The 26,039-nt window shown below is 32.9% G+C and overlaps 2 protein-coding genes across 3 annotated transcripts; one reads left to right on the top strand and one right to left on the bottom strand.

Annotated features, from left to right (window-relative positions):
• Positions 1–494: 494 nt before the first annotated feature.
• LOC106125702 (neurotrimin) lies at positions 495–9,449 on the top strand. Of its 2 annotated transcripts, none has more exons than XM_013323001.1 (12): positions 495–643; positions 4,135–4,292; positions 6,368–6,425; positions 6,499–6,620; positions 6,973–7,114; positions 7,489–7,633; positions 7,959–8,089; positions 8,176–8,280; positions 8,360–8,482; positions 8,645–8,726; positions 8,822–8,874; positions 9,228–9,449. In XM_013323001.1, exons 1-12 carry the CDS (start codon positions 499–501, stop codon positions 9,431–9,433), a joined length of 1,470 nt encoding a protein of 489 aa, XP_013178455.1. In that variant the 5' UTR covers positions 495–498; the 3' UTR covers positions 9,434–9,449. The 2 variants fall into 2 exon arrangements, with proteins under 2 accessions (XP_013178455.1, XP_013178457.1); XM_013323003.1 differs by lacking the exon at positions 495–643 and adding an exon at positions 1,084–1,219.
• A 3,279-nt stretch (positions 9,450–12,728) lies between these two features.
• On the bottom strand, positions 12,729–25,970 carry Spred (Sprouty-related protein with EVH-1 domain). The gene is made up of 12 exons (XM_013322968.1): positions 25,806–25,970; positions 20,172–20,302; positions 18,853–18,944; positions 18,171–18,339; positions 17,057–17,145; positions 16,721–16,844; positions 16,378–16,466; positions 15,815–15,902; positions 14,874–14,958; positions 14,268–14,379; positions 13,582–13,673; positions 12,729–13,319 (listed from the first exon to the last, which is right to left on the bottom strand). The coding sequence occupies exons 1-12, from the start codon at positions 25,823–25,825 to the stop codon at positions 13,190–13,192; spliced, it is 1,221 nt and encodes a 406-aa protein (XP_013178422.1). The 5' UTR covers positions 25,826–25,970; the 3' UTR covers positions 12,729–13,189.
• Positions 25,971–26,039: the final 69 nt, after the last annotated feature.

Raw genomic sequence — 26,039 nt, 5'->3', positions numbered from 1 at the left:
CCAGCTACTTTATAAAGGTGAATCAATTAATTGACGGGATACAAAGGACAGTGGTGTACTGAACGCATTTATTACAATATATTTATTACAAGTTACATATCTTAAAACAATAGTTGTAAACTTTGATGTTATCATGTAAAATGGATAGGTATGAAGGTAGACCTTGTGTTTAAAATAAAAACAATATGATTTATAATAGAATACTTTATTTGTGTAGTATATCTGCTCATTGTGTCCCTAACTTTATTGTAATCGACGCGACATGCGCTTGGGCAGTACAGTCATATTCGGTTAGTTGAATCGTGCGCACCACAAGACAAATGTTCCACAGATTATAAATAATATCCTACCTATTGTAGCATTTTAAAAATAAAAAGAAAAAAATTTAGACAAGGCAAAGGCTTTTTTCTTTTACGTTTTTTAAATAAAACGCTATTTTTGTTTTTTTTTAATTATAAATTACAAATGTAAATTAATAAAATTAAAATGTCGTTTACGATGACAATAAATAAATTATTAGTTGTAATTATAATTATATTTATAAAATTTGGCGGTTGTGAGAAAGTCTTCAAGAGTGTTCCTGTCGTTTTCAAGATTTACGAAAATGAATCCGTACTACTGCCGTGTTATATACAAGATAATGGTGAGTTTATATGATTATTTTAGTTTTTTTAGCTATATTTAATTTAAAAATGATCAAAAATTCGTTACGATTAATTTTTGATATTTTTTACGCCCATTATGTACATTATGGTATGTACATTTTCTTAATTTACAGCCTTTATGTTGGATACAGGAATGGAATATTTTTGGAAAATTAGAGCAAAATATAAACGGGAATGAAGCCCGCAATATCTCACTCATAAGACGCTACAAAAACAAATAAAAACTTCTATCTGAGAGTAACGATAAACAACGAAAAGTTTCTATAGAAACTTTTTGTTCTGTGTCCTTTACGTATTCAATTCGGCCAGCATCAATTAAAAAGTTATCAATAGGATATATTTTATCTGTATTAAATCCGGTTCCGGCGCGCTTTTATTGACGTTGTATATTCATTGTTTTGACATTATCTACTTTGACAGTAATGCATTAAAAAGGCGGGAATCTTTCTATAGATTATGTTTTGTTATTGAATGCGTAGGATTCAAGTAATGTGTAATAGACATGACAATAAGGAAAAATAAATATTTTCATTACAAGAATAAAGAAACCTTTTGTAAGTAAACATTGTGTTTAAATTACTCCGAGAATTATTATAGTATTTGTACTTATTAATAACATAATCGCCGACAAAGAATTTTTGTTTATTGGATACTTAAATAAATAATGGCATAGCAAACTGGAAGTCCGTGGCCAGAGGCATAGCAAACTGGAAGTCCGTGGCCAGAGATAGACCGAGGTGGAAAAAGTTGCTGGACCAAGCCAAGGCCCACAAAGTGCTGTAGAGCTAGCAGAAGAAGAAGATACTTAAATAAATGGAAATATTCATCATTATGAATTTCGATAACACCTTTTTTAACTTTGATTAGTTCAATTTATGTCCATTCACGTACTTCAATGGACACACAAAGCTAAAGACGGACATCTTTTGTGCTCCGATTTAATACGTGAACATAAATTGCATTAGCATTATAAAGTCGGAATTATTCAAACAATTTTTTATCTGACTGATATCGGATCTAGGGTTGAACATCTTTAACTTACATCAAGACGAGACAAATCTTATTATTAACTAGCAGTTAGCCGCGACTTTGTCAGGGCAGGATAAAAAAGCCTTAGTTACTCTCGCAAACATTAGCTATATTCCGTTAAAAGTTCGGTCAAAATCCGTTCAGCCATTTTGGAGATTACACGGAACAAACACGGCCTTGCGAACAGACAGACGGATTTTTTGATACAAACACTCCAATTTTATTAATCATATAGATTATAAATTTAGTTCAAAATACGACTAGTTAAAATACAAAATCTTTAGACATCTTGTTATCTCTTTGTTTTCAAAATAAAATGAAAGACAAGACTATATGTTTCATGTAAGTACTTTTTTCCGTAAAGATTACATGATTTTGACCTTTATTTTTATTGATATAAAAGCTAATTTACTATGAAAAGTCAATATTCTTATTGACCTATTAAAACTATCAAATAAAAAGATATTTAAATATGTAATAACTTAACCTTTGTTTGAAATTATGTTTAAAAAATGTATTTACAAATTATTATTTACTTATTTTACATTTTAATAATACTATTAAAGTCCTATGTCGTTTATAACTTCTATAATTTAAATAAACTTTAGGGTTCCTACACACGAATCATCAGTATAAAAGGATAGGAGATTGCTTGGAATTAACAGCTATATATTTCGTTCTGATTTAAACGTTTATTGATGTAACGTGATAATTAATTCTATCTATATTATGAGTTCGAATCCACACCACAAGCAGAACGTTACCACCAGCGCCATATTATGAAATAGGCACAAATTACTACTTCTTAAAGTCAGTCTATTCATAGAGATCAGCTTAGAAAAACATCAAGTTTCACGCATATCATACTAAAATTTTAAATGCGAATGTTAAGATGGATGTTTGAAGGTATCTCCAAAACGCCGTCACGGATGTCGCTGGAATTTGAAATAGATGTAGAACATAGTCTGATAGAACACAGGCTACTAATGAAGTTTTTTTTTAATTCTGCGCTGATGGAGTCGCAGGCGATAGCTAGTGTTAATATATGTCATAAAAATCTTTTAGATGACTACGTTTGCTGGCAGCTTTATGTTTAATAAATAGGTTACTATAAAGAGTTTTATCTTTTGAGTAAATTAAATGTATGGTTGCTCCAGATGTAATTTATTATTCAAATATAAGTTTAATCTTTTTAACTTTTTTTTATACTGTAAAACTATACTAATAGGGTTGTCCGCTATTTTAACGTTCTTCATATCGATAATAAAATGCATTCGAAATTCGAATTAGCGATTTTGTTTTAAAAATAGAACTTTGTATTCCCGCGTTCGTAGTCACAAAACAGTTTGAGTTATTATGATATAAATACAAAAGGGGTGAACACAAAAGTGATATTATATTGTTCGCAACACGTCACGGGCCACAAACACGTGAATTGTCACGTCGGTTCAGTCATCAGAACATTGATTCGGTATTGCAAATTATGGATGTGGTAAAATTGCAATTAATTTTATAAAATAATTTTACATAATAAAAACAGACAGATTTTTAAATGTTGATTTAGGAAGATTTTGTTAACAGAGTTCAATAAGCAAAAGTAATTTTTATTCTTCTCAGCAAAATAGAGGCAACAATACAGAAGTTCAATTCTTCCGTAATAAATACCGTATCCATTTTGAACTGTGCACAATATCTTCATACATCAGTAGATAGTTACCAACAGGAAGGGAGTTAGATTTGAATCTTTGTGTGGCAATTGTCGCTTGCCCGCAGAGAGTTCACGTATTGATGTAGCAATTTTATAGCCAATGAATTACGGACCTCTTTTATATGAAACTAGCCGTCGCCCGCGACTCCGTCCGCACGGGATTAAAAATAGATATTGGCCGATTCTCAGATCTATTCAATATGCTCACAAAATTTCAGAGAATCGGTCAAACCGTTTCGGAGGAGTATGGGAACGAAAATTGTGACACGAGAATTTTATATATAAGATAAAAAAATTCTTACCAAAAACAATTGTATCAACTAATTTTGGTCAATAATCAATTAACACATTAACCATTGGTTTCTGAGTACCAAATCTCCGTTTAAAACATATTGTCATCTCTGTGTTGTCGAAGATAATGACAAGGATGACAATATGTTTTATAAAGAGAATTTAGACTCGAAAACCTACGGTAAGTCCTACCGAATAAACTTCTATGTATAAGGTATGTATCTTAGTGACATTGAACGTGTTAATAGAGGTTAATAAATCTAAATACTCATATTTTTGAGGTTTTAGATAGATACCTTTGTAATATAATGAACTATCAAATCAAAAAGGTATTGTTAAAATCTGGAGTCTTCTTTCAGAAATTAGCGCGACTAAACATACTTCTACATTCTACTACTAGTATTTTGATATAGGCTCAACGCCTTCTATTTTTAATTCCAGAAACTGTGGCTCGAGTGAAATGGTATAAGAATAACCGTCTTCTTGGTGACACGTTAGACCAGCACACTTTATTACCTAGCAGAATGTATATGCACAGGAACTACAGTCTGCAGATCGACAGCTTAAGAGCTCATGATACAGCTGATTATACTTGTGAGGTTGGTATTAATCTTTTTATTGTTTTGCAACATTTGTTGACATATGTTGTCTCTGTCTGTTCTAAGAAAATGTGAGAAATGACAATATGTATCAAGTCTAACTATAATATCTGAGACAATGAGAGGGTTATAGCCGTTTTTTTTATAAAATGGCGTTTAAAGGAAAATATCATAAGCAGTTTTACACATAAAGAATCTTGTGACACTTTTTTGAACTTTACCTGAGGGGCGTTAGTGAGCTGTCATAATTTGTGCCCATCGGGTCAGATATCTTTGTAGGTTTATAGTTCAAGAGCAGTAGGGCAGAACTATTTTGACAGTTTGCGTTCAAATGAGATCAGTACTACACTGTCTACTGCTTTGCCTCGCTGTTTTACCTTTGTTTAACTAGCTTAAAATACATTGTCACAGTGGTATACAAACTTTATGTCGGCGCAAGCAGTTATAAACGTTGACTTTTAACTTTACGAAAATTATATCTCTGTTATTTGAAAAAGAATGATTGAAAAGTTATCTGGAATGAAAAAATAATTAAAAATATTGGTCACTTCTTCGCGTATTATATGCGAATAATGTAGTGCCGCGAAACAAACTTTAGTAACTATATTAATTTGAAGTATTCTTCAACACATGAATTGCGAAACAATGCGGGCAGCTTACACCAATTAAGTACTTGTACAAATTCCTATAAACGTACCGCCCTTCGATCTTAACAATTACTTGAAGCTAGTGATGTGATCGGTCATTGATAAATTATCGATAACATGTTATACATTCTTTTAATTTCTAACCTAAAACACACTCTTTATATTTAAATTGTTTAAATAAAATATTAACAGAACACTTACTTTTAAAATATGATTCTTTTTCTTTTGTAATTTCACTGGTCTTTGTTTGTTTTTTGTTCTGGAAACGAAATATTAATATTATAATACGAGTTATAAAAATTAAAATTACATATTATTTCAATATGTATCGATAAAATATCGAAATCATTCACATCACTACGTAACTATCTATCTAGCAACCAATTACACAATTAATCAATTTGCTCAACTCTTTGTTAAAGCCGTCATTCTTATTTTAAATTATAGCTACAGTTATTTTTAACTCTTAAAAAACTGTCAAGACATGTATAAAAACACGGCTGTATAAGAAAAATGTGTACTTATGTCACGGGCGAGAGCTAGTCAAAAGTATCTCGGATGATCTTGTTAAAAGCAGCTGGTGTATGATTCAGGACGTTCTTAATTAACTTAGTAACCCAATAACTCTGGTATAGTCTGAACGTGGGATTCTAGTGCCAAAACATCCGTGGAAAATATATCTTTTTTATGTTCCCGTAATGTAACAATTACTTTACGGTGTGCCTCTTAAGTCATAGTCAATCTAAGCTAAATGACTAGTGCTATTAATGTGGCAAGCAAAATTTTGGCATTAAAACTTTAAAAAATCAGTAATAATGGTGCTTCCTTGTATGTTTGCATACTCAGAATGAAGCACCACCACCACTAAAGACGACCGAATATGTAAGGATGGAAGAGCGTTAGGATTAAGATGAATTTTGGAATATTATGTTATATAATAAAAACATAAAATGAAAATATTAAATAGAATTATTAGAAATAAGGAGAAAAGCACGCACTGTTACAAGAATATATTTACAACAAATGGTTTTAAAAATAAAGAAAAAGGAAGAAAAAACATATAAAGTTCTAGATTCAAAAATATAACAATTAAGAATAAAAAAGTGTAAAAAGTTCCGTATCTGTCGGCAACAACCACGCTAACCATATTGATGGCATTCAATTGTAAAAATTAAAAAACTATAAATGTAAAAGCTAAAACGTAAAAATTAAATTGTAAAAAGTTAAAAATTGTAATGTAAAAGTAATTGCAAAAAAAGTAAAAACTGTAAATATAAAGCAAAAACGTAAAAATGTAATTGTAAAATTTCATGAGATGAAAATAGTCTCTGACCGAATACATACATATCACATACATAGCCATACAACAGAAATAAATGCTTATACATTTTGTAACAACAATTCATAAAGTTCATATTCTAATTTCAGGTGATTAGACCAGAGCCATTGGGACCTATTAAGCAGTCACATTCTATTGAAGTCCAATGTGAGTTGTCGTACTATTAATATAGATTTTAAATAAAAATTGAGGTACTAAAGTGGTCTATGGTCTTTTCTAGGTTCTCCTACAGTGAGGACAATACCGGAGGAAGGATTCCTTGAGGTTCGTAAAGGAGAGTACGTGGACATCGGATGCGAGGCCTCAGGGACGCCTAAACCCACTATCGAGTGGAGGAAAAATGTACGTGTAAAATATTCCAATCCGAACTCTTTAAAAAATAAACTACACAATACACTGAACACGTCTTTTCTTTGCTAGATTATCAGTGCTCTTTGAAACTTCTGAAATTTCCTAGCTTTAGCAAATAATACAAATAGGTTTTAAATTTTGTAATCAAAATATGAGTTAAATGTTATCTTACTAATATTATAAATGCGATTGTATAGATGGATGGATGGATGTTTGTTTTAAAGTGTCTAAGGAATGGCTCAACGGATCTCGCTGAAATTTGGCATATCAAGTTTATTTTTAATTCCGTGCCGACGGAGTTATTGGCGACAACTAGTTGTATAACAATGTATGTTTTATACAGGGTGAAGCAATGGCACTTCTAGAACATCGATCTAGAATCAGATTCAGAGCGGAACATCGCTTGCTGGCCGGGGTGTATGAATGTATTGCGGATAACAGCGTCGGGGATCCAGTCAAGGCAGCCATTAGAGTTATCATACAAGGTAAAGTCAATAAGTCATACTACAAAATATTATTATTTCAAATACATTTTAATTTAAACATACAGCCTCTTTATACCGTGACAATAATGCTCGACGCAGGTTTTTGACAAATCATGGCTATTGAAATCATTATGCGTAGGTTTGCGAGTTGAGTTCTTGACCAATTAATAATTAAATGCACCGAAAGGCATTCAAAAGGTTAATGCACGTATTTAACAAAACAATATCTAACTGTATATTTTGTTGTAACACAGAATGTGTTTGTCACAAAGAATCTAATACATAATTCTTAAACAAAGATTTTAAAATTTTCATTATAAATACTTTTACCTCATTATAATTTACTGTATTTTAAATTTGATTGCTTTATTTAGATGCTCCAGTAGTTTCCGCGGTACGTACATTTGTGCATACGGCGATAGGGCTCCGCGCGGCGCTTCAAGCGAGGCTGGACTTCGCCGCGCCGCCTGCCAAGACCGCGTGGTTTAGAGACGGAAGACCGGTTAAGACTGACGATAGGTTATTGTTATTTCGTATCATTTCTTGTAAATTAAACGATTAAGGTTAAAAATGTGTGACTGAAATTATTCACTAAATAACCTTTATATGCAGATTAGTTACAAAAACCCTAAATTAGTAGGTTCATTTACTGACCACTTAATGATTGAATAAAAAATGTTTAGTAATTTTAATACGTTTGGTTTTTCGTAGTAAAGAAAAATATTTCTCATGTCAACTGAGATTCTATCGATACTCAAGTACATCCCTTATTAGAGATGTGCCTAAATCTTATTTTTATCGGTAAATTCAAAGTTTACGGTTTTAAAAAAAATTTTTTTTACAGGATCATTATTATGGGTCACGAGAATTCTCATCAGTTGATATTCAGGACTGTAAGGAAATCTGATTTGGGAAACTATACTTTCCGCGCGGAAAATAAGTTAGGAATGGCTGACGTTTCGTTTAAACTTACTGGTGAGTAGCAATTTACTTGGAAATTTTAAATTCGCCAAAAAAGCAAATAGACTTCAGATTACTTAAATTACTTATCATTTGTTCAGGTGTTCCAAATGTGGCATCATTTAAAGTCGATCCTTCCCTAAACAAAGCGACATCTACTAGTTTCACACTTATATGGGAAGTGGATTCATATTCAACGATTATTGGTAAGTTAATTAACGTACAAATAACTTAAAAATTTCAATACATTTTAACCATAGTTTAAAAATGGTATACCGTTTTCAGAGTATAATCTATGGATCCGGCCATACTATGGTAGTCGCTCTCCAATCGACCCTGACTCCGTGTCGACAGTAGGTCCTGCTTACTTCTGGAGCAAGATTGTCGTGCCCGGAGACTCAATTGACGGTTTGAAGACTTTTTTTTAAAGAATACAATCGATTCCTTCTAATATTTTAAAATACTTAATTTAGATAGTTTTCAAGTTTACTTCAATTTTCTTATAGTTTTTGCAATTTTATAAACAATCTAAACTTTTTATCGCGTATTTATTGGTAATATTTATTTCAGGACCTATTCACAGCGCAAGTTATACAGTAAGAGGACTAACGCCGTCGACTGTGTATGAAGCGACTGTTACATCTAGAAATAGGTTTGTAATTTTGATAGATGGCGTTAGAAACGTATTAGACGGCGGTATAGTTACGTTACGCTAAATACTTGACGCAAATTAATCAAAACTTCCAGATTCGGATGGAGTAAGACTTCTGCGGTTCTACATTTTGCAACCGAACCAGGAGGTAGATTTATTTTTAATACTATGCCATTGTACTTATAAGATTAGTCAAAACTATGAATTTATATAAAAACAGCTTAAACACTCACGTATGTTTGTCTGGTATCAGCACCAACTAGTTTCGAGCCCATCGGGCCCTTCACCAGGACTATATTATTTCGCGGACGCGGCCCGTCGCTCACTGCGCCATGTTGATACTAAAGTTTACGATAACGTCTCACGAAAGTTTGAGTAATTTAATAACTATGCATTTATTAGAAAATAATAGGTAAAATTTTAAATCTTTTTACTTACAAATTTTATTCATATTTTAAAGAGATATTTCTTCAAATAACTCCGTTAAATAATTTATTTCAGTGGGTCGAACACTTCCGGTAACAATAGACTACGCAGACATAACTCCGACATTAGAAGAACCGGAATCGGAACAACCAGAGAACATCACTCAAGCACATGTTTTCGAACGTCTCAACGAAATGCCAATGTCAGACTCGGGAGCGCGGGAAAAATTAAATGTCATCGTAATTTCATTTTTGATATGTAGTATCATTTGGTTAAGTTGATTAAAATTATATGAAAAACGCATTTAATAAAGTATTAAATTACTGTTGAAATTTTTATTTTTCATAAAAAGTGCTATGTGTTTAATGTTTAGGATAAAAATCCAGTAATTATAAGAAACTAAATTACGTAAAACTACGGAACAGAAGTGAACTGGGTAAGTTTGTAATGAAAATTCAATCTATATTAATATTTATTTCCATATTTCAATACATTCATTTGTAATATTAAACAACCAATTCTTTTTAGATTGTTGGAAATACGACTTTGGTTTACTTGTGCTCAATTTGTGTGTTAGTACACACAAACATTGTATTATCTTAAATAGAATTAAATATACTACAGTAAATAATAGTCTCTTTATATTTCTAGAATTCTGGATCCGATTTCTAGGTTATAGAAGTTTTTATTGATATTTAAAAAAAAGTCACTTATTAATTATCGATTATTAAATATTCATTACACATTTAATAATACAATAAAATCTTTCGGAGTCAATGCAGCATAACATTTTAATGAAAACGTCTTTGGGCAAAAGGTTTTAAATACTACAATAAAAAGATATCTTGATTTCTGAATTATATTTTTAAATAGACTTTGATCCTGTAAGAATTAAGAATAATGTTTTTAATACATTCTCATAGTTGAGCCCATCTATGAAAATATAGAAATGTTATATTCTTTGTATCAATACTATAGTATTTGTTTAATTGTTTGAATTTTTTTTTTATCATAGCATATCCCCTTGTATTGACCAAAGACAAACTTTGGACACATGTTTGGTCGTGTCAAACTTAACTGGTAACATCCAGTTCAAAGATACACAACGAATAATATTTTTTATATATTAAATATTAAACAATTTTTTAAAAGTTTTCACCACATTTAAGAAGATTAATTTTTTTCATATACGTATTAACATTTTAATTTTGTTATATAATAGAATTGTTGTTCCAAATGACATTACAACATGCACAAGAAAGAGTTTTTATGCATAAAGAAATATTTTATAAAGAAACATTGCATGGAACTTTGTGAATCTTTTATGCGTGATTATTTTATATGAAGATAGCATTACGAGTGTTAAAACACATTCAATGCTTTCTTGATACTTTAAAAATACTGTAAAGGAATGTTATTAAGATTTAATTGTTTATAAAAACTCTTTGGTGTGCTAGATTCAAAACTACTCTATATATACATATCTTAAGTTTTTTTTTTAATATAGATAATAAAAAACTGAAGGATTTCAACAAATTATTCCAATACTGATTGAAAGTATTAATAATTAGATATGTCAAACTTTATATATATATATATATATATATAAGTAGTACATATGTATTGTGATAAAATTTACAACAAATATAACGATTAACGAAATTGAGAAGCACTTTGAGTAATGTAAAGATTTTAATAATTATATCATTTAAGGATTTTTTTAAAACAAAATAAATATAAGATAAATAATTTCAAGTCGATTAAATCGTTATTTAAAATACATTAACTTTATCAAAGGATGGACTCGGTTGAAATTAATTTGATATACAGAAATTTTATTTAGATTTACCGTTTCACGGTAATAAATAATACAAAGTGCCTCTCTTAGTTTTCATTGCTGCAAAACAAATATATATCGTTGACTCACAGAATAAAAGACATCGGAATTGATGAATAAGTTAAATCATACAGTCCTGGAAGACTTATATAATTTCTAACGAATATGGCACTTACTTTATTCCAATAAATATTAAACACATGGCGAATTGATAGTTAGCAATTCACAAAAACATCGAATAATTAATAATACTGCTACAAATAAATATTTACTTACGAATTCTGAGACCACTGGGGCTTAGACAACTTCACTCAAGCGATTCCATCAAAAATGTAAAGAAGACAATAACTTTAGACAAGTCACGTGTTTGTCACGCCTCAGTTCCATACATTTTGTAATTCGATATAGAATCGCACAAAGCTAATGCATTTAGTCTAACCCCGTTGAACTATAAATAGATAGCTCATGGCTTGGAAATGATAGCATCATCAGATCCACACATTTCAAATTGCTACCATCATCTCCAATATGGCGAATATCAAATACGCACAGAATTCCACGTCTTATAGCCACTCCATTTATAGTAGTCAATGTCTGACACTTTATAATCCGAAGTCACTTCACTTTTAAATGCCTACTGGCAACACTTGTCACTGGCAACACTTGAAAGTTGCTATATCAATGTTTATAGCACTGGTAACACTTTTGCGATTTTATAAATCGTCCCAATTTTCGTACTTTTTACTTATACTACACTTTGTGATATTTGTAATATATTGTTGTCTCATTTTTATCAAAGTGAGTGAGAGAGATGTCAATATTATTACAAATATCATAACTCTAACATTTTATACTAAATTTTTAAATAATTTAAATACAATTAAAAGACTTAACTATTTTAAAACATATATTAAATTTTAATTTTAGAGATAATCGATGTTTTATAAGACCATAGACATATAATCTATAGATGGATACGTTATATGCAAAAAAATGAGAAAAAAACTCTGAAGGCCTTAAAGTAAATTTTCTTAAAGTTCCAGAACACTTGATTTGACATTTTTATATAAAACACTCTATCTATAGATTACATATCTATGAAAAAGACTAAATAAAAAAAAACAGCCAATTTACTTAATTTAAGTTCCAATTAATGTCATAAATTTTGTGTTTTTTTTTTAGGATAGTAAAATAATTTGAATATTTTTTTACCGATTTCTACCATCGATAATCTCTATTTGTTGGTAGATTTTACTACCAAATATAGTAATTATATCTAAACATATATATATTGGTTTATTTATGATGCACGTTTCAACGGCAGTGTTCAGAATTATATATTTTTTATGTTTCTTTTTGAAATTATTACGATATTATACTAAATAACCTCGCAGAATGAAACTGGTTTTTAGGTTATCTAGACAATTTTTCAATCATTTCAAGAGCATAAGATATATCTATTCAGTCGTTCTCGAGTTTTAGCGACACATATAGATAAATTAATGTATGTTGTTTTTTTTTAAATAAATCTAATTTTTTAAGGTAAATAGGTTCAATTTAGATTTTTTTGTATATCTTTGTAATATATATATATATATATTTTGATAATATAACATTGTTAAGGATTGGATTTTTTTCGTAATATTGTCAAAAAGGAAATATCTATATAATTCTTTATATATGCATCTTGTTATTTCAGATTTGATAATATACATACTTATATATTTCGAGATAAATATGAGTTTTTTAAAATTCGTACAAATATTAGTCCTAATTATATAAGATGAGGCATATTTTATTTATATTTTAAACCATTTGTTGTCCTTCTCACACTTTTACTATTAGAATATATCTGTCTCATTTTAACACATTTTTAAACGTATAAACTTATACGTAACTTCCAAATTTCAATACAATAATGAAATATACAAAATTGTATATTTCTCTCTTCTTCTTAAGTTTTCTGTCTCTTTCCTACAAATGGCCAATCTCTATATCAATTTCCTTTCTTTCATACTAATTTTACTGCTAAATGTATTAGAAAATCTTCCAGCCTAAGTACGCGTCCATTGGTCTGCACCGGACGACGGATTTTGCGGAAAGACAAAGCAAATCCGTTTAATCCGTACGTGAGATGCGTCCGGGACAATGGACGTATACGTAAGTGTTGTGGGCGTGGTTATTGATGTAGTGGGCGTGTCTAGTTGATGATGGGGGCGTGGTGTCCGCCGGTGAGGTGCACGGCGCGCGCAGTGCGGTGCACGCAGCGCAGCGGCAAGTAGCAACACAGGCATGGCACTAACAGGCTTAGTAGTGCCAAGCCTATCCATCTGGAATCATTTTAAGGTAAAACTTCATTAGGAATTCTTTTAGTGTATTTTATTAATTAACTATGTTTACTAAGTTACTAATATTATAAATGTTTGGATGTGTGGATGAACGGATGGATGGATCTCGATGAAATATGGCATAGATGTAGAACATAGTGTGGAACATAGCATATTAAGTTTTATTTTTAATTCCACGGGTAGGAAGTGCCAGAAAAATTAAACATATTAATTAATTTGTATGAATTTGTATGTATGTATGTACCTCTTGGTGCAGTGATCATCAGGTCTGTGACAAGCGCAGGGATGTATCGCGAAGTCTCCCTCAGAGTCCGCCATGCAGTGGTACAGCATGCACTGAAACATTACACAGATTTACTTACGTTTCATGTAATGTAAACTAGATGGCGTTAGTATCGAGTTAGAACACGCTATTGAAATGTTGCTATCTTGTGGCAAAAATCTATATTTATAGGATAATAGTGCGTAATAGAAATTAGATGATTAAAAGTAAATATATTTATGTAAGTAATTTTTCCTCATTATTTTGTCTGATGATTTAAAATAACTGCGTTGTGATATTTCTTATGACATAGTAATTGAATATGACAGTTTTGTTTCATTTGTCATTAAACTTTGATTATGTCACGACAGATTTGGTTGTAATTGTTATGAAGTCGGCCACATAAATTCGCCGAAATAGCGAAGCGACCGCTGCCCATAGACATCCGCAATTGCACTTAGAAACGCACAGAAAAAGTATATTTACCCTTAATAATCGTCCACTATTCAGCCAAATCAATCCTCCCATACATTCCTTATAAGGAAAGGGTAAGAGGACTCCGGCTGACTAACGTTGATATGATGTTAAATGACAGTGACTAATAATAACTGGTCATGATTCGTAATGACTGGTTGTGACTGATGATGACTGCTTATGATTGTAGTTACCTGCGCGCACTTGATGCAGGAGACACAGTCAATGCATGTGCGGCAGCAGTCGGGAGCGAATTCGCACGCGCCTGCACGGTTCGCGCTCTCCAAGTACCATTCGTTGCAGTGCCTGGAATATATATTCATACAATATTATAATGTATTCCATTTATTTAATACTTTTTTGATGTTAAGTTTGGATGGATATAAATAAAATAAACAGATATAAACACCGATAAGGCTATTTGAATCGGCGGATATTAGACAAACTAAATTATGATAAATCATTACCGCCCCTGTAAACGTCAAATAATCGTAGGGCCCTCTTTGTATTGTAGTTGTTGTTATTTTTATCCTTTATGTCATTTTCTATGTTTTAAAGTGAGTTTCTGAGATCTAAATCTCCGTTTAAAACATATTATCTCTGTTTTGTCAAAGATAATGAGAGAAGATTGCATGTTTTATACAGATATGTATGAAGTCCTGCTCTGGACCAGTATTAACTCTGGCCTAGTCGCTAACTTAGGGTAGGCTTCGAGCTCAGTGAGGAAGTATAGTGAGCTGACAACCAACCTACATTAGTGGAAAGGCACTTAGATTATAGTAGTTAATATAGAAAATGACCTGCATTTCAGCCTGGCTTGGAATGTGACAGTGTACTTCTTGCCCGGCAGCGGTGTGGTGCACGGGTAACTGAATGTTACTGATCCTGTAATAAAAAATTAATATTAAACACATTTCAGTAGTGGGGTAGATAGAAACATAATTTGATTTTTTTTAAGTAAAATAACTAGAAATTAGTTGACTTACTATTTTTTTTTAAATAAGATGGTCCAAAGTTTTTTTAAGTTTTATGCCTATTCATCCAAATTTTATAGAATATTTATTAAATGCGATATAAAAATAATCTGTCTGTCTATCTATACATATTAAAAAATTGGAATGTCTGTATGTAATATATAAAATCATATTTTGTACACATATTGTATTTAAGTAGTTGATAACGAAAAACCAATTTTAATTAAATTTGTCTGTCTGTCTGTATGTATGTCCGGAAGTTTGCGTTTGTTACATGTAAGGGAACATACACATACTACGTTACCTACTTTTTTTAGTTTTTTCGAAACCTCCCTCCCCTCGGTAACCACTCGTAGTACATGACAAGACCCCCCCTTTAGTTTTTACGTAGTAATTCAAAATTATGTTTTTTAATAATTTCACAGGCAAAAATTGAAAATAATTTGACTCATAATCTTCTTTATAGCATAAGACTGCATACATACTTAAATTACTAGTGAATTATGTATTATGAAAAATAACAACTAACGACTACGTGACTTAAATCTGAGCCCCCTCCCCCGCTCCTGTGACTGACCGTAGTATTTCAAAGACTCCGCTCCCCCCCCCCCCTAAACGAGTCACGTAGTATGGGTTCCCTAATCTCCGGAACTGCTGGACAGATTTCGACGGGACTTTGACTGGAATGTAGCTGCTGTATGCTGGAATATTATAGACTAGTTTTTCTGCAAAATTTCTTGATTGTTTTATATTTATTATTGGATTACCTAAGTCCCGTTTAGGTAATGGCGGCTTTGTATTGGGAGAGGATCTCTCTGAGGCGACTCCAACTTGAGGGTAACTGTACTCGTGCACCTGAAAATATAAAAAAATATGTACTCAATACTAAGCATAATATTATAAATGCGAATGTATGGATGGATGTATGTTAGAAGGTATCTCCAGATCTTAATGAAATTTGTCATAGATGTAGAACATAGTTTGGAAGAACACATAGCCTATGTATTTTTTATCTAAATTCCGTACGATGGAGTTGCGGGCGACAGCTAGTATATAAATTTATTCCAAAATAGGTCGTTACTTTTGGGGATAAGATGAAATAAATTTATTTTCAAATCAAATTCCTAAAATATTAAATAATCCGGTCAAATTAATCTTGGTAAAAAAAAGTAAACAGAGTTTTATTAATAATTTTATAATCAACTCTTAGTTAATTATATAATAAACCAATCCAATATGTCTGTTGAATTTAACGTTTTTTCCTAACTTCGTGATCGACGGGGACAAGTCGCGGGTAAAAGCTAGTATTGTATATAAATAGTATATTCACCGCTCTGAGATGTACATAAGGGCAGCGTTCAGGCTCGGACTCCTCCGCCCCTCCTCTCTCCTCGCATACTTCATATTGCTTTGCCGGCTCTGAAATTGTTATAAATACATCTTACTAATATTATAAATGCGAATGTATGGATGGATGTTTATTTGAAGGTATCTCCAGAACAGCTCAACAGATATTGATAGATGTAGAACATAGTCTGGAAGAACACATAGGCTACTTATTATTATTTTTTTACTCTGCGCAGACGGAGTCGCGGGTGACAGCTAGTATTTTATAAGTAACAAATCGTATTATTAAACGTGGTATATGTTTGTATGACTTTTTTATGTATTACCTTCGAGTGGATGGGTGGTCATCGTGATGGCGGTGAGTATCGGCGTCTGCGATATGTCAGCGCGTCGGCGACTGGTCGTCGACGTATCCGAGCTGGATCGCGAGTCCGATGGTAGATTGAGGCACTGTAATTATATTAAATAGGGCTTACATTGACGAAAGTACTAAGTTTATCCCTTTCGAGGCCACGATCTCCTATACAAGACCAAAAACATGCAATTCACATAATAATTAACGTATTTTGGTATTTATTATTATGTCCAAAATATGTATATAAACATTAATAAAGTATTGTATGCTGTTTCATTCTATTTGTATATGTTAGAAAGAGACTTACTTCAAATATATTGTTCTCCTCGTCGTCTTCTTTTGGTGCTGGATTGTGTTTTTTGTACGCGTGAAGTGACGGCCACGCCCCACCCAGACCTGGAGCAATATATTTTGTCTCATTTTATTCATCTTACTAATATTATAAATACGAATGTATAAATGAATGTTTTTAAGATGGTGTCTTCAGAACGGCTGCATAGATCTGGCTGTAATTTGGCCTAGATTTAGAACATAGTTTGCTACTAGCGAGAGTTGAAGGGTCCACAATTTATTAGTAAATTTACAAAAAATAAAAAAGCTAAAAAAAAAAAACAAATTTTCTAGCTTATGGACATGGTCCTTCGGAGCCGGATAAATCTCGCTTATAAAGGTTTCTCGTTTTGTATTGCAAGTTGTACTCACCGTGTAGAAATCCAGTATACGGTAGAGGGAAGGCAAAAGAAAACACATTAGATAAATTAGTTCACGTTTATGCATAAATAACTAAAATCCCTTCAAATGCCACATTTACTGTAAATTTCTGAGACCAAAATCCTAGTTTAAAATTGGTATGTTGGCCTCAGAAACCAGAGTCCTTTGGTATAATGTCTCAAACATTAAAGCACCCTTAGCGTCCATTAACTTTGATTCTGTGTGGTAAAGCTGGGTGAATAAAAACAAAACTTGTAAACCCTTTTATACCATTGAATTTTCGTAGTTATTAATTTTATTGTGTTGAAAAAATAGCCTTTTTTATTTTTAAAATTGGTTTTCTGAACTACTAGACTGATTTTTTCTGAACTTTGAATGGAAGGTAGCTGACGCACGCGGGCATATTATAGGTTACTTTTTTAATTTCCGCTGACGAAACCGCAGGCGTCAGCTAGTATAAAACATATTTCTAAATTTTAGTCTTAGTGAATATCGAATCTAAGTGAACCTAATATAATTACAAACAATTTTTTTTTTCCTTATTTTTTTCCGAGATTGAAAGTGGCTGGCTACAAAGGTAGAGGAAGACCAAAGTATTTATGGATTATGTGAATGAGGATATGCGTATGAAGGAAAGAGATGTATGGAAGAGTCTGCCGACCCTCTGAAGGGATAAGTTTGAAGTTAATTTCCTTTTAAACCAATCTTACCGTCCAATAACTCTTCAATAGCAGTCCTGACGCCTCTATCAAAGGCTCGCGCGTCTGCTGCCGTCTGAAAGGTGAGGCCGAAGCGCTTCTCATCCGTCACCCAGTGGTGGAATGTTGGCATCACCTTGTTGTACTGGAAGTCCTTCTTTATAGTACATTCTAGGACCACCTGTATTGTACAACATAACCTCAATTTAAAAAAAAGAAAACAACAAGAACCATCCTTACTAAATAAATGCGAAAGTAACTGTCTGTTTGTCCTTCTTTCACACAAAAACTATCGAACCAATTTAAATGAAATTTGGTACACAGATTTTTAACGCGTAAAAAGTGGGAGATTGAAAAGGGGGCTTGGAAATTTTTATGATAGTATCATTTTTACACGTACAAGCTTGAAATTCTTAAATTTAGGCATTCAATGTTTATAAAATTTTACCCTTAAGGTTGCAAAATAATAGAGGATGGAAGTTTTTTAGTATATGTGCGATCTATATGACGAATTCGCGGACACGGTTAGTTTTTTCAACAAAGAGATAGTATACATATAGTATTATAGTAACATAGTTTTGTTCAATAAGTTCACATTGCAAGTTTCCGTTGCATTGCCATCACAAGAAATACAGTAAAAGAATATTTCCCCTTTCCTATACGTCCCCTATCCTGTCAAGTGTCAGTTATTTACCATATTATCGCTGATGCGTTTTCCATGTATGTAGTACTCATGTGTGGGAGCCGAGGTAGAGGTAGACGTGTCCCCATTGCTATCCGCGCCGGCTGAAATACAATCATACTATTGAAGGTAGACAGAGATATGAAATTGTGAAACTATCCAACTCCTGACAATATCCAAAGTCAAACCTAAATTCTCCGAAATGGCGAAGCGATCGACATCCGCAATTGCAAAGGGGTTAGACAAAGTACATTCACTATGAAGCGATTCCATAAAGTATTTCAAAAATGTATAGAACTGACTGAAGACTAGAAGTTCGCTATGGAATCCGTTCGGATGCACTTTGTCTAACCCCGCAGAAGCATTGCCTACTTTTATGAAAAGACACAGAAACATAATGTTTCCTCTTACAATGCGTCCCCTCCCATTTTCTTATAAAAAAGGACTAAAATTAAGCCTCCAGAAAACACTTATCCGACTGTACTAGGAATTACTTCGCACTTGAGGTATGTCTTCTGTGTGGTCGTGGTATTCCACTGGACGAGCCAAATTCGTACAATCTACAACTGTTAAAATCTTTGGATTGCAGCTGTTTTATCGGACGACGTCAGGCAGTTATATTTTTTTTAAGTGGTACAAGTAAGTGGTCACCTAAATTTGCTATAATAGCGAAGAGAGACAAGTTTAAAGATTCCAGACGTGTTGGCTATATGGCCAATAAAGGGAACATATAGAAAGAGATTATTTCATCTTTTTATATTCCCCTTTTATAAGTTTACGGTAGGATTCCATTGCTGTTCTATCGAAAACAATGTCAGTGAAAATTTATCTTTATATTTTTAATTCAAAACAAAAAAAACACAAAGTTAAAAATAACATTAATTAACGTTTTATTTTGGAACTTAATTATGAAGGAAAAAAACAACGGAATACTTCGTAACATTTACAAGGTAAAAATCACTAATTAACTAACATTTTTTTTTGGCTAATGGATTCATGTTATTTACAGATTTAAAGTATTTATAAAAGGTTAACGAGATTTTACTGATAAATATTGGAATCCTAAATGGAAAGGGATGTACAGACAAACATTTATCCATCCTATACTTATGTGTATGTACAACTTCGCTTTACGATTTACATATGTACATTTATCCGACATTCTTAATGTGAAGGAAAACATCGTGATGTCTGCACATCTGAGAAAAAATTCAAAGATATGTGTGAAGTCAACCCGCACTGGCCCAGCATTGACTATGGCCTAGTCACTAACTTAGGGTAGGCTCCGAGCCCCACGCTGGGGACGTATAGTGAGCTGATGATATGCTTACCTGAGGAAGGACGTTGGTGACGACGCTTGCCCACCATGACGTCAGCCAGTCCACCACCTCCCAGCGCCACCCAGCCTCCTGTAGCTTCGTCGCGGCTCATGACTTGGGCTCGCACGCGCACCAGATAGGCACTGCATAAAATACATAATTTTATAATATTATAAATGAGAATATTTGTATGGATGTTTGGAAGGTATCATCAGATGTGCTACATGGATTTCGCTGGCATAGATGTAGAACATAATCTTGAAGAAGTCATAGGCTATTAAGGTTTAATATAGCGCAGACAGATTCGCGTGTGACAGCTAGCTAATATTATAAATGCGAATGTTTGAATGGATGTCTGTTAGCAGGTATGGATCGTGCTGTAGCATAGATGTAGAACATAGTCTGGAAGGACACATAGGCTACAAAGGTCCGCGCGAACGTTATTGTGGACGACTCCTTACATTCAAACATTCGCATTTATAATATTAGTAAGATATTCAGGGTATCATAGTTTAATCAATAAATATGAACGCAGTTTTGGTTATTACATATTTAAGGATAAAACGTACTTTTTTACAAGCACGTTGACGTTCATGTCGCCGGCTTAAAAAAAAGGGTTAAAACACGTGTTTAAACAGTGTAACTTAAAATAAACCTCTTGCAAAAGTTTGTTTTTTAATTAAGATTCTTAAGCTTAACCAAACTTGGAGTTCGGAAACCTAACAAAATCCATGACTGTTGCAACATTTCTAAATATGGTTCGGAAAGTTTAATAACATTGGCCAATTACGAAAAGAAATTTTAAGAACCCATACAGTTACTTTGCATACTTTATAAATAGCTATGCAAAATACTCAAGGATTAACCGTGGGTTTCTGAAACGAAATGCTCCGTTTAAAATATTTGGTAGAGATGAAAGACTCAGAACCCAACGGTAAACTGGTTAAGTATTAAAATAATATGACTTTGAATATTAATTTTCTAAATATTGACTACCACTACTGACAATCTTACTAATATTAAAAATGCGAATGTTTGGATGCATTGTCGGATAGATGGATCTCACTGAAATTTGGCATAGATGTAGGACATAGATACTTCTAATTAAGTTTTTTTAATACTTTTCTTTATTATTAATCCAAATTATCCCCGCAATCGCAACTGTCAGCGCCAAAATGGCGTAAATCAAATAGAAACAAAATACTTCAGCTTAAAGTGACAACTAATAAAACAATATAATGGATGTTTGAATGTATCTCCAAAACTGCTGAACTGATCTCCATTTAATTTGGCACACATAAGTAACATAATCTGGAAGAACACATAGGCTACTATTTTTTTTTAATTCCACGCATACAGAGTCGCGGTCAAACGCTAGTAATATTAACAATGAAATGGGGCGTAACGTTTACATTGATATTCATTTTCATTGAGATAGAAAGTACGTGTTGTGGCCTTGTTGCGCGCGCATTGCAACCTTCAATATTATGAGACAGGTTCGAATCCTATATAACTAACATATAATACATATATAACTGTTTAGCTATACATTTGACGAAATATATCTAAAGATATATGTCTTTTTTGAGCGTCGGTGGCTCAGTGGTCAAGCACTTGACTTGCAATCTGCAGGTCCTGTGTTCAAATCCCGCCATGTACCAATGTGTTTTTCGATTTCCGATTTACATATGTACATTTATCCGACGTTCTTACGGTGAAGGAAAACATCGTGATGCAACCTGTACATGTCTGAGAAGTAATTCAAAGATATGTGTTAAGTCAACCCGCACTTGGCCAGCGTGGTTGACTATGGCCTAATCACCCTTAACTTAGGGTAGGCTCCGAGCCCCGCGGTGGAGACGTATAGTGAGCTGATGATGTCTTTTTTCGTTAAATCGTAATAACTGGCGCTCGCGATTCCATACGCACATATTTAATGTGTTCTTCTAGACTATGTTCTACATCTATGCCACACCGATCCATGCAACCCTTCTGTATCTACTCACAAACATCCATCCTAACATTCGCATAATATTAGTAAGACTATAATAATAATACAGTTAATTTACGTCAGTTATTTAAGTTAGCCTGTGAAAATAGAAACAGGTAAATTCAAACTATATAAAGGTCATCAATCCTCAAAGGGCTAGCGTGTTTGATTAAATCGCCCCTAAAATATTAAGCTAGCAATTGAATAGGCACGTATTTGTAATGACAAAAATAATTGTCATAACTCTTCTACCTAATTGTTGACCGGGATGTGAAAAGCCGAATAAATGCAGGTTGGATGAAATAGCGACAGGTCACCGGTGTAACTTGTGATCCAAGAATGCCAATGAAGGTTAAGGGACAGATCTACAAGTCCATCGTAAGACCTGTCGTATTGTACGGATCTGAATGTTGGGCCACCAAGGTTTCGGATGAAAGAAGATTGCATGTAGCTGAAATGCGTATGCTAAGATGGATGTGTGGTGTGACAAGGAAGGATAAAGTTAAAAATGTGTATATTAGAGGAAGTTTGAAAGTAGCGCCAGTGATCGAGAAATTGAGGAGTAAAAGATTAGCGTGGTTTGGACATGTTATGAGAAGGGATGATGATGATATAAGCAAAAAAGTAATGAGATTGAATGTGGATGGCTACAAGGGTAGAGGAAGACCAAAAAAAGTATGGAATGACTGTGTGAAAGAGGATATGCGTAAGAAGGGGGTAGACTCGGATATGACGGCTGATAGAGATGTATGGAGGAGTAGTACATGCTGTGCCGACCCTCGATAGGGATAAGAGCAGGTTGATGATGATGAACTCTTCTACCTAATTTGACATTGTAGCGTTCACTATACAACGATCGCGATCGCAAAAAAATTGCAGTCTCATGCTGTCGCCGCGACTCCGTCCATTCGGAATCAAAAACCCTAATTAGTAGGCTATATGTTCTTCCAGACGATGTTCTACATCCATGCCAAATTTCATCGAGATCCATGCAATCCTTCCGGAGACACTTTCAAACATCTATCCATCAATCTAAACATTCGCATTTTTTAATATTAGCAGGACTACCTGTCGCCCGCGATTCCGTCCGTACGGGATTAAAAAAAAACCCTAATTGGTAGCCTATGTGTTCTTCCAGACTATGTTCTACATCTATGCCAAATTTCATCGAGATCCAAGCAGCCGTTCTGGAATTCCTTCAACAAACATCCATCCATTCAAACATTCGCATTTATAATATTAGTAAGAGTAAGATATAATTCGGTTATAATACAAAGCTCTAATAATAATATGCAACTAATTCTTGTAGAAAATTGCAAGGCAATTACAATTCTAAAATTAGCATCCATTGTCATTGCGTCTTGGTTAAAACGAACGACAACACCGGATACTGTCATTTGCAAAGTTACCGTTAAAGTGCTTTTCTATTCACGAAACATGTTAGGAAACATTGTTTCAGTATTTTGTCAAGAAAAAAAAACTTAATATGTCTTTCTACCTAAAAAAACAGTGTTTCAATTTCATTTTAGCCTAACACGTTAAACGCCATAGTAGAAATAGAAAAAATCACTAAAAACTTTTTGCTGGAAATAGATGCGCAATGTCGAATCTTCAAAATATCGAATTTAGGGTTCAATTAGAAGCTGGGTTTCGCAGATATAAAAAAATCATAATAATTGAAATATGACTATGCATAGGCTTCCGAAATGCGATCTTGAAAAATAAAATATTTACATCGAAAACAGTTACGATAACATTCTTAAGATTTAGCCAATGATCATGGCGCATCAAGTGTGCTAAAATATCGAGATCTAAAACAGCTCAATCGTGGTTAATATCCCGAAGTCCACGAAAGTTTAAAGTTAGTTTTGGTTTACATATTTAAGGGTACATACCCTTTTTAAAACCACGTTGACGCCCATATCAATCAGCGGCGTTCAAAGGTTTAAAATACGTCTTTAACTAAACAGTGCTTACAGTATTTTTTGAAGTAATACACTTAGTTATGTAAAAGGCTATTTATTAAAAACTAGCAGTCACCCACGAATCCATCTTAGCAAAAAAAAAGTATGTGTTCTTCCAGACTATGTTCTACATCTATGCTAAATTTCATCAAGATCTGTTAAGCCTTTCTGGGCATACCTTCTAACAAATATCCATCCATCTAAACATTCGCATTTATAATAATAAGATTTAAGAGCTTAATAGTAAAGGATAGGTATAAATTATAAACATCCTCATAAGCAACCAATGCATGGCAGTCATAGCATAATACCTATAAACAGATTACTCTTGCTTAGATATGTTTAGTTCAGCTCTGAGTCAACTCAAAATTTCAGCTCACATAGGCTTGATCTGTAGAGCTGTGGTTCAACAACCAAGTCGGTAGCTCAAACTCATCACAATGTACAATAACCGTGATTCAATCGAAAGATCAATCAAACTCTATATGCTGGTACAAAGATTTACGATCAGGTACACTGATCTGCTCCACTCATGCAATCTATAAGTTGATCTGCAGGTTACTGATAGATATTCCTACATCTATAAGATAAATTGCTTACATTGTGGAACAGAATAAGTGTATAAGTAGTAAGTAAGTATAAGTGTGTAAGATGGATGCCACATAGATTGATAATTGTCTTTGGAAAACAAAATAGAAGAAAAATATAGCATGTATTTATATTAAGTGGAAAATATATTAGAAACCTCTTAATAAGACACATATTTGGTAGTCAAAACCTTAGATCCTGGCTGAACGCTTTATAAATAAGAGTACTGGTCATAAATTGTAACATCATTAAGAAAATATTGGTTTTAAATTACTAATATTCTATTTTTTTAATCTTTCATAATTTTTAAACAAACAAGATATGTTTTTTACTGAATATATGAATAAGAATTTATATGAGTTTAACTAAGAAAGGTGTGTTTAAAAACCTTAAAGCCTTTTTTCTCAATATTAAATATACTGTATTATTTTTTTTATACTTAATATTTTAACGAGACACACTGGCATATAAGAATTTTTCTTTTGACAATTAAGTGATTAAAATATGATAGATTTGTGTTATAATACTGGTTGAAATAAAAAAAGGAAGGATGACTGAGTTTTTTTAATTTAATTCTGATGCAAGCAATCTGACAAATATTAAGCTACATTTTTCATAAAGAGCTGTAATAGTATATTTTGGATTTTTTAAATAAGGAAATTAAAAAAAAAGTGACAGCATGATTAGACTAATTTCCGTTCATATGTGGTTTTTTAATTCTCGCGTAATATTCCTAATATGATTGGTCGCACAGCAAATGGTGTAACGCCCAATTCATTGAGCGAAACAGCTCGGCTGGGCTCAGCTTCGTATGACCCCGAAAGGAATCGTCTGCTTTATAATGAATGAACTAGCACTCATTGATTATAACTACTCACCACGCAGGGTAGGAAGGGCGGCGGTCACATATCAGCAATCGAAATTTGACATATACAAATTATATACTTAAAATAATCATGCTCAGCAATATATTCCGATGTTAATCCTAGTAAATATATCGAAAACTTTAATACTAGACCGAGCTACGGAAAATGGCCGGGGAAGGACCCTACCTATCATCGAACACATAAATCTTTTAAACAGTGTAACATTCACACCACTTACTTTTCAGATGCCTCGGTCATGATTCGACACCTCGAATATCCTAATTTCTACTCGCCACTTCACAGATTTCACCATTTTTATGACATAAATACATCAGACACACTTGCGAACCGTTCTTATTTCGGCCCTTTGTTGGGCCTCAATGCGCGTGCGTCAATAAAGCAATCCGGGCGGGTTATTCAATGAACGGAGTGTGTTGGTGCGACAGGTGGCGCGATTATCGCTGACAAATTC

The sequence above is a fragment of the Papilio xuthus genome, unplaced genomic scaffold (assembly GCF_000836235.2).
Source record: "Papilio xuthus unplaced genomic scaffold, Pxut_1.1 DF825783.1, whole genome shotgun sequence".
Taxonomy (NCBI): Eukaryota; Metazoa; Arthropoda; class Insecta; order Lepidoptera; family Papilionidae; genus Papilio; species Papilio xuthus.
Note: the sequence above shows the minus strand (reverse complement) of the source record. Positions and strands in the feature narration are given on the sequence as shown.